Source organism: Macrobrachium rosenbergii, chromosome 55 (genome assembly GCF_040412425.1).
Source record: "Macrobrachium rosenbergii isolate ZJJX-2024 chromosome 55, ASM4041242v1, whole genome shotgun sequence".
NCBI lineage: Eukaryota > Metazoa > Arthropoda > Malacostraca > Decapoda > Palaemonidae > Macrobrachium > Macrobrachium rosenbergii.
Window position 1 is genome coordinate 88,641,724 of NC_089795.1, and position 10,006 is coordinate 88,651,729.

A 10,006-nucleotide genomic window follows, 5' to 3' on the forward strand; every position below is an offset into this window, starting at 1 on the left:
ACCCCTCAGATCTTAAAAACTACCGAGGTTAGAGGGCTGGAAATTGCTATGTTGATCATCCACCCTCCAATCATCAAACATATCAAATTTCAGCCCTCTAGCCTCAGTAGTTTTTATTTTATTTAAGGTTAAAGTTAGCCATGATCGTGCGTCTGGCAATGATATACAGTAGGGTAGGCCACCACCGTGCCGTGGTTAAAAGTTTGATGGGCCGCGGCTCATACAGCATTATACCGAGACCACAGAAAGATTGCTTTGAAATTGAATACTCCCTTTAAGTGTTTTTTTTTCTTCTTCTTCTTCTTCTTAGCTGAAGCTGAAAGGTCAAGCATCCGATATTTCTCAGATCTGTCCCTTGTTTAAGCGAGGAAAGGAGGAGAAAACGGAATATTATATGAATCTGGGAAAACGGAAAAAGAAAACTCCGGAGCCTAATGGTATATGTTTATACCTCTCCTCGTTCTCCTTACTATAACCCACTACCACTTCCAACAGACTGCTAAGGTGTGTAGAAAGTTTAGTAACCCCTTTTTGTAAAGTGTTTAGGGCGTTATTACCTTGTGTTTAGCTCTCCTCGTTTACACCGGCTTAGAATGAGCCTACCTGTATAAACGAAGACCAGAATTTGTTTGTTAGTCTTTTTTTTTTATACATTCTGACTCGTGAGAGTCTTCTGGGCTTGATAGAGAACTGCTTGGCAGAAGAAACCTAAATGTGGTGGCCAAGGTGTTATGTTTTTTACATTTTTGTTATTGATATTTTGGTTTCAGTGGTTTCGATTCAGAGTACATTATGCCCAAGGTATTGGTCCGTTGCTCTTTCAGATGGACTTCTCTTGTGGCCATATATATATATATATATATATATATATATATATATATATATATATATATATATATATATATATATATATATATATATATATATATATATATATATATATATTCGTGTACACACACATATATAATATGTGTGTGTGTTTCTATGTATGTGCACGTCACATTCACAAGGTGATTCGTAACAAAAGAATGCCAAGAATCTATTTGTGAGAATGTCGTTCCTTATTTTGATGCCAGTTTTATACCTATCTATAATAATGTTTACTTTTGAAATTTTTATGCATTCCATTGCTTTCAGCTATTTTCACTTTAAGTACCTATTATCCAGATCTGAAGTAACTGCATTGATTTCTAACAATCTTTTGGAAATTTATCAGAAAACATCTCCATCTCTTCAAAATGTTCTCGCTCTCTGTTTTAAAAGTATTTTTCTTTTCGTGTTCCTTGTCTCAATTCTCAGGCCATCCTTTCCTCTGAGCTGGGCCCTCTGGGTTCTGTTTTGTCCCACCTAACCTGAAACAAATTGAATCCCCAATTTTTTACATTTAAATAAGGTGCTAAATATGTGTTTATTTGTTTTTAAAGATTAACATATATAGAAAAGTAAAAGTATTGCGAAATCAGAAATATTACGCTTAACCTAAACCTTTAATTTTTAGTCAGGTATTACAACTGAATAATATTGTGAGCGTTATTGAATATGACAGGTAATTAACTATTTGCTCACCGCTTGAAAGGGTGATATACATTAATATAATATCCAAGCTAATTAATTTTTATTATTATTATTATTATTATTATTATTATTATTATTATTATTATTATTATTGAGCAGGTAAAAAATGCGTCCAGGTTTCTTTGGCGAGTTTTCTGTACAGCGTAAAATCAAGGCCACCGAAAATACATATCCATCTTTTGTTGGTCTCGGTATAATGCTTTATGAGCCGCGGCCTATGAAACTTTAACCACGACCCGATGGTGGCCTACCCTATATCGTTGCCAGAAGCACGATTATGGCTAAATTTAACCTTAAATAAAATAAAAGCTATTGAGGTTAGAGGTCTGCAATTTGGTATGTTTGATGATTGGAGGGTGGATGATCAACATACCAATTTGCAGCCCTGTATATCTTAGTTTAACCAGACCACTGAGCTGATTAACAGCTCTCCTAGGGCTGGCCCGAAGGATTAGAGTTACTTTTACGCGGCTAAGAACCAATTGGTTACCTAGCAACGGGACCTACAGCTTATCGTGGAATCCGAACCACATTATAGCGAGAAATGAATTTCTATCACCAGAAACAAATTCCTCTTGTTCTTCACTGGCCGGTCGGAGATTCGAACTTGCGACCAACAGAGTGGTAGCTGAGAACGGAACCTGCTCGCCCAGCGAGGAACTTGCTGCTTCAGTAGTTTTGAAGATCTGAGGACGGTCAGAATAAAGTGCGGACGGACAGACAAAGCCGTCACAATAGTTTTCCTTTACAGAAAACTAAAACTAATTTAATCAGATAACTCAGACATTGCCATCACAACGTATGCAAACTTTTAATTATTTATCATCATAATTTTCCTTAAGGTTTTAATGCAAAGTAACAGAAAAAAAATCTCTGTTTGTACCGCGATATTTTGTTTTTGTCTTTGTCTTGTTTTTTTAATGAAAAGAAAAAAAATCTTTATGTTTCTCATAAGAGTCGTTCTTGCATTGTCTTCCGTCGCTCTTTGAGAGATTTTTTTTTTTTTTTTTTTTTTTTTTTTTTTTTTTTTTGCTGTTACGTGGAAGACGTTCGCATGTGTTCTGTAATGTGCTTTCGTGTGTGTGTGTTTACGAGGGATCATATCACTCCATGGGGGTTGGTCGAGGGGAGGGGTGTTGGGAAAGGGGGCGGAGGGGGAAGGGTATGGCCCTGTTGGCCCGTGATGGATAATCGTTTGTCAAATGTTCTGGCTTCTGACAAAGGATTTATTCTTCTCTCTCTCTCTCTCTCTCTCTCTCTCTCTCTCTCTCTCTCTCTCTCTCTCTCTCTCTCTCTCTCTCTCTCTCAGGAGAACCTCCCCTCCCCTCTCTCTCTTAGCACACGAGACCTTAACTCTCTCTCTCTCTCTCTCTCTCTCTCTCTCTCTCTCTCTCTCTCTCTCTCTCTCTCTCTCTCTCTCTCTCTCATGAGAATCTCTCTCACGCACACGTCTTTCTCTCTCTCTCTCTCTCTCTCTCTCTCTCTCTCTCTCTCTCTCTCTCTCTCTCTCTCTCTCAATATTGTTCAGTCACCACCATATTTCTCTTAGTATAATTTTAGATTTTTTCGTTCGTGGCATTTCAGTATTTTAGGCGAAACATAAAATATGCTTCGTAATCTTCTTTCCTGATCGCTTTCCTTACAGACAAGATGGAAAACTATAAAACTTAAATTAATGGTAACACATTCGTTATTATTTCTCTTTAATAATGGTTCATATTAAATTGGTGTTGACACCTTTAATTAAGATACTTTCTTACATTTTTTTAAGGGGTAGAGCCATCACAACTTTTTTACATTTTTTTAAGGGGTAGAGCCATCACAACTTTTTTACATTTTTTTAAGGGGTAGAGCCATCACAACTTTTTTACATTTTTTTAAGGGGTAGAGCCATCACAACTTTTTTACATTTTTAAAGGGGTAAACCATCACAACTTTTTACATTTTTAAGGGGTAGAGCCATCACAACTTTTACATTTTTTTAAGGGGTAAGCCATCACAACTTTTACATTTTTTAAGGGAGACCATCACAACTTTTTACATTTTTAAGGGTTATCACAACTTCCATCACAACTTTTTACATTTTTAAGGGTAGAATCACAACTTTTTTACATTTTTTTAAGTTAGAGCCATCACAACTTTTACATTTTTAAGGGTAGAGCCATCACAACTTTTTACATTTTTAAGGGTAGAGCCATCACAACTTTTTTTACATTTTTTAAGAGAGCCATCAAACTTTTACATTTTTTTAAATCACAACTTTTTATTTTTAAGGGGTAGCCATCACAACTTTTACATTTTTAAGGGTAGAGCCATCACAACTTTTACATTTTTAAGGGGTAGAGCCATCACAACTTTTACATTTTTTAAGGGGTAGAGCCATCACAACTTTTACATTTTTAAGGGGTAGAGCCATCACAACTTTTTACATTTTTTAAGGGTAGAGCCATCACAACTTTTTACATTTTTAAGGGTAGAGCCATCACAACTTTTTTACATTTTTTAAGGGGTAGAGCCATCACAACTTTTTTACATTTTTTTAAGGGGTAGAGCCATCACTGCACCTCATGCGGTGCACTGTAGGCATTACTTAAGGTCCTTTGCAGCGTCCATTCGGCCCCCTAGTTCCAACCCCTTTCATTCCTTTTACTGTACCTCTGTCCATATTAACTTTCGTCTGTCTTACTCTCCACCCTCTCTAACAGTTGATTCATAGTGCAACTGCTTTGAGGTTTTCCTCCTGTTACACCTTTCAAACCTTTTACTGTCAATTTCCCTTTCAGCACTGAATGACCTCATAGGTCCCAGTGCTTGGCCTTTGGCCTAAATTGTATATCCCATTCTATATTCAATGAAAGTGTTCCATGAATCATGATGCACCTCTCGGCTAAGCAGATTGGCATCGCTCGTGTGTATTCTGTATAATTCAAGAGGAAACGAGACGACTCCAAGCATCTCTAAGACCTGGCTGGAATTTGCAAGAGAATATTGCGTCAACACAGATGCTCTCCTTTGCAGATTGAAAGATAATAGATTGGTTTTTTTTTCCGAAAGGTTGAGGGAAATGTTTGAAAGATAATGGATTTTTTTTTTTTTTTTTGAAATTGTCATTATTGATTTATAAGATTCCATCATTGCAAGGTTGATGGAAATGAGAAATAGCAGAATGGTTCGTGAATTTGAGTTGAGGGCTGATTGATCGTTATGAAATCTCTATAGGGGAGTAGTGCCGTCAGTGTGCCTTACGTGGGCCACTGTAGGCATTACTAAAGGTTTTTCAGCTTTCTGTAAAAGAAAATTATTGAGATGGCTTTGTCTGTCCGTCCGTACTTTTTCTGTCCGCCCTCAGATAATAAAAACTACCGAGGCTAGAGGGCTGCAAATGGGTATGTTGATCATCCACCCTCCAGTCATCAAACATACCAAATTGCAGCCCTCTAGCCTAAGTAGTTTTTATTTGATTTAAGGTTAAAGTTAGCCATGATTGTGCGTCTGGCAACGGCATAGGACAAGCGTCCCTTTGGCACCTAGTAGCACTCTCACTTTTTAGCCTCTCCATTTCCTTTCTCCAGTCTAGCTGTCCATCCACTCTAACTCCCTCTTTTCACTGTCTGAAGCACTGAATGGCTGACAGTGCCTCAGTTCTTGGCTTCTTCGTACCAGATTTTCAGAAATCGGTAGACATGCGGAACACAAGTAAATCCCGGAGTTCATACATTTTCAAGTACCATCTTCTGAGTCATTGTGAATATTAGGTTATATTCATCATTCCCACCTGGATAGAATCGACGTTATGACTTGAATGTTCTGAGCCATTTTAGATTTTAGGGTATGTCCATCATTCTCGCCTGGATAGAAGCGACATTTTGACTTGAATAGGCTGAGTCATTGTGGGTTTTAGGGTTCATTCATCATTCTCACTTGGATAGAAGCGACATTTTGACCTAGTATGCTGAGTCATTGTATACTTTAGAGTATTTTCATCATTCTCACCTGTAGAGAAAGCAACATTTTGACTTGAATATTATGAGTCATTATAAGTTTTAGAGTATTTTCATCATTCCCTCCTGGAGAGATAAGCCATTTTGAGTTGAATCTCCTGAGTCATTGTAGATTTTAGGGTATGTCCATCATTCTCACCTGGATAGAAACGACATTTTGACTTGAATATTCTGAGTCATTGTAGATTTTAGAGTAATTTCATCATTCCCTCCTGGAGAGAAAAAACATTTTCACTTGAATATTGAGTCATTGTAAATATTTGGTTATATTCATCATTCCCACTTGCAGAAAAAGCAACATTCTGACTTGAATATTCTGAGTCATTGTAGATTTTAGGGTACATTCATCATTCTCACCTGGACAAATCCTCTCGGGCAGGTGACCAAGTTATCACAATGCTTCTCAGTAGATTTCCCACGCGGCTTCTTAAAAAAAAACTTTCGAAAAAAATTTTTTTTAATATGAAAAGTCACATTCTGCTTATAATTATAACTTTGATGGGCTACTGAAACTTTGAATTAGTGTGAATTGATGGTCCTTCTGTTACTAACTTATTCAGTGTAAAGAGTTAACTATAAGTTACATATATATAAATATGAAGACAAAATTTAAAGGTATTTTTATGCATTGTATGCTCCTGTCATTATGCATAAGAAGAACTTATTAATGTACCAGAAAGGTTAAATAGTAATGGACTTAATTAGTAGATAATTAATGACTATTTTATTAATATTTGTAACGTGCTTGTTTAATTATTTATTTTAAGATTGATGTACTGATGTGAAAAAGACAATATATATATATATATATATATATATATATATATATATATATATATATATATATATATATATCCATACATGTATATTATATATATCTAATGAAAGGATCCATAACAACACCAAAAGGTAGAAAATTAATGCTATATTTCAGAGAACAACTATCTCTCTCTTCAGGCAAGTAATGAATGAGGTAGTTATAGAAAAAGCAGTATATATATATATATATATATATATATATATATATATATATATATATATATATATATATATATATGAATATATGTGTGTGTATATATGTTTGTGTTATATTAAAAACTACATTGAACTTATTTTTATCAAAACATTTGCGTATCTACTTATTTAAAAATTCCGTGTTAGATTAAAGGTTAATGTTCATATCTACAACACGACACGTTGCAGATTTCGTAGACCTGGCATTACATAGAAGTATCTCGTGTCCTTTTCCTACATTTGTTAATCACCTTGAACCCACTGATCCTCAAACTGGGTGCCGAGGCACCCTGGGGTGCCACAGACAGCGCCTAGGGGTGCCGCAAGATTGTCATGAATATTGTGTTGGCTGGATCATCTCAGTGAACATTTGTAAAAAAAAAAAAAAAATTGCAGACGTCTTTATATAATTATTATCAGTGTGTCTACTCTAATTATGTTTATCTAATTCTTCTGAGAAGCTCTTTGCTTGTACAGTATGTTCCTGCATGCACGGTGTGCTGATTTTGGTTTGAGTATGGATAATAATTTTATTCATTAAAATAAGAAGTTAATTCATGCAATATGGTTGGATGGTGAAAAGTGGTATTAGAATAGTCAGGGTGCCATCACTAAAAAAAGATTGAGAACCAGTGAACTACCCATTAGTCCACTAACGTAGCGGAGTTATGATAGTACACTCTTAAGACTATTGCAACGCCAGGAAACCAGAGCTAAAAAATAATCATTCGTTCTCTTCTTTCCAGGAAGCATTCCTCGGGCGACCTGCATTCCCGTCTGAAGACCCGGAAAATTTTGGGCGTCGGGGAGACGGATAACGGCGATATCCACAGGTCAAAGGTCAGTCTCCCAATCAGGTCAAGGTAGAGGGTTGGGTCGTGTTTCTCTCTCTCTCTCTCTCTGGTCATCTAGGTAGAATGAGAAATGAAGTTTCTCTTCAATCAGGTCATCAAGGTAGAATGAGGTATCTCTCTCTCTCTCTCTCTCTCTCTCTCTCTCTCTCTCTCTCTCTCTCTCTCTCTCTCTATCAATCAGGCCATCAACGGAGAATGAGACCTTGTCTCTCTCTCTCTCTCTCTCTCTCTCTCTCTCTCTCTCTCTCTCTCTCTCTCTCTCAGATCATAAAAATAAGTCTCTCTCTCTCTCTCTCTCTCTCTCTCTCTCTCTCTCTCTCTCTCTCTCTCTCTCTCTAAGTTGAATGGCACAAAGAAACTCCATTGTGTTCTTTATAGTCTCGGCTGAGTATTTTCCTCCGTATTTCTGTAGCCCCTGAGTCACTTTTATAGATTTTATTATGCCATTTTCGTTATGTAGTTATTTAGCGACTTGTTTTCTTGTCATTGTTTTGCATAAGAGTAAACAAAGATGAGTTGTTAAATATAAACGTAAGTACCCAAAGCCCCCCTGGTCACTGAAACCTTTGTTACGGCGAGTCTTGATTTGTATCATTCATTTGGAAATTCATTTTTCCTTCGTAGCATTCTTTAATTTATACATTCGTCACGTTACATAGCTTCATGAATCAGTGTGTGTGTGTGTGTGTGTGTATATATGTATATATATATATATATATATATATATATATATATATATATATATATATATATATATATATATATATATATATATATATGTATATTATATATATATTTGTATATATATATTGTCATTAGATGCCATTTGTAATTGTCAAGAGGGCCACACAGATAGCGTCTCTCTAGCGTCTTGCAATTCTTTGTGGCTCTCACTTTAATTCCTCTCTCGGCTCTCCCTGTATAGTGCAATCTCTCTCTCTCTCTCTCTCTCTCTCTCTCTCTCTCTCTCTCTCTCTCTCTCTCTCTCTCTCTCTCAAGTAATTTTACTCGTTTCTTGATAACTTTCCTTAAACTCTCTAAAATGAGAAGCTCAAGTCAGAAGCGTCTCTGACTCCCAGTTGTGGAAATCTCAAACTCGAGGAGAGTCAGTCACTTTGATCAGATTTAGATATCGCCCACGTTTTAAACGAGGTGTTCTCCACCACCTTCAGCGCCCCCTTCTGAATCTTTTAACTTGACGACTTTCCAAGGGGCGGCGGGCCTGTCGTGTATGTATAGGGTTGAAGTTCATGGTCTATTTCATTTTTTTTTTTTTTTTGCCAGTTTTGGTAGTCACTCCAAACTTGGTAGAGAAAAAAAAAAAAAAAAAAATTGCGCCGAAGTTTCTTCGGCGCAATCGAGTTTTATGTACAGCCGGTACAGCGCATAATCAAGGCCACCGAAAATAGATGTCTTTCGGTGGTCTCGGTATAATGCTGTATGAGCCGCGGCCCATCAAACATTAACCACGGCCCCCCGGTGGTGGCCTGTCTATATCGTTGCTAGCAGCACGATTATGGCTAACTTTAACCTTAAAAAAATGAAAACTACTGAGGTTAGAGGGCTGCAATTTGGTATGTTTGATGATTGGAGGGTGGATGATCAACATACCAATTTGCAGCCCTCTAGCCTCAATAGTTTTTAAGATCTGGGGGCGGACATAAAAATAGTTTTCTTTTACAGAAAACTAAAATAATCATCTAAAGGGAACACAATCAAAACAATTCTTCAGAATCAACCAGACATGACTTGACAGGGCAAGACACAATAATGTTTCACAAGAATATAAATAGTTTTCACAATAGATCCAGAGTATTCCAACAGCAAGGTCTAAGTACTAGACTAGTGTCATTCACGACCATTCCAAGACAGTTTTACGACCAAATCGTGACTGCCAACTTGAGTTCATTGGGGACTGCTAACCACGATATTTTCTATAACAAAAAAAAAACCATTAAAAAGTGTCTTATGAGTGAGCATGACCAACCATAAGCTCTGTCAACTTATTTAGACAAAATAACATGCAGTAGCAATAAAACCCAAAAAGTTTGCATTTTAATCTTTTCCAGATTAAAATGCTAACTTACTTTACAGTCGCATGATAACTTGTGAACTCAACTCACTTAATGTGAGCTCCATTATTTTTTTTTTAATTTAAAACACTTTTGGTTCAGTAATCTTAGTAACCATGAGTGAGCAGTTAGGTCTTGAATACGTTGTCAATGGCTGGTCGAGAATCACGACTGTGTTATTCTGGGTCTTGGAATTCTTATATTATTCTGGGTCTAGGAGTTCTTATATTATTCTGGGCCTTGGTATTCTTATATTATATTATTCTGGATCTAGGAATTCTTATATTATATTATTCTGGGTCTTGGAATTCTTATATCATATTATTCTGGGTCTTGGAATTCCTATATTATATTATTCTGGGTCTTGGAATTCTTATATTATATTCTGGGTCTTGAAATTCCTATATTATTCTGGGTCTAGGAATTCTTATATTGTTCTAGGTCTTGGAATTCCTATATTAAACTAATTTGGGTTGCGAATTCTTATTTT

At 36.3% G+C, this 10,006-nt stretch overlaps 1 protein-coding gene across 4 annotated transcripts in view; it reads left to right on the plus strand.

Annotated features, from left to right (window-relative positions):
- Window positions 1-10,006, plus strand: part of LOC136835622 (tumor protein p53-inducible protein 11-like) — a 255,681-nt gene that overhangs the window by 160,097 nt on the left and 85,578 nt on the right. For all 4 annotated transcript variants that reach the window (XM_067099391.1, XM_067099390.1, XM_067099392.1 and 1 more), the window contains exon 3: window positions 7,337-7,430. In XM_067099391.1, coding sequence (XP_066955492.1) covers window positions 7,337-7,430 — 94 coding nt within the window. The remainder of the gene's footprint in view (window positions 1-7,336; window positions 7,431-10,006) is intronic.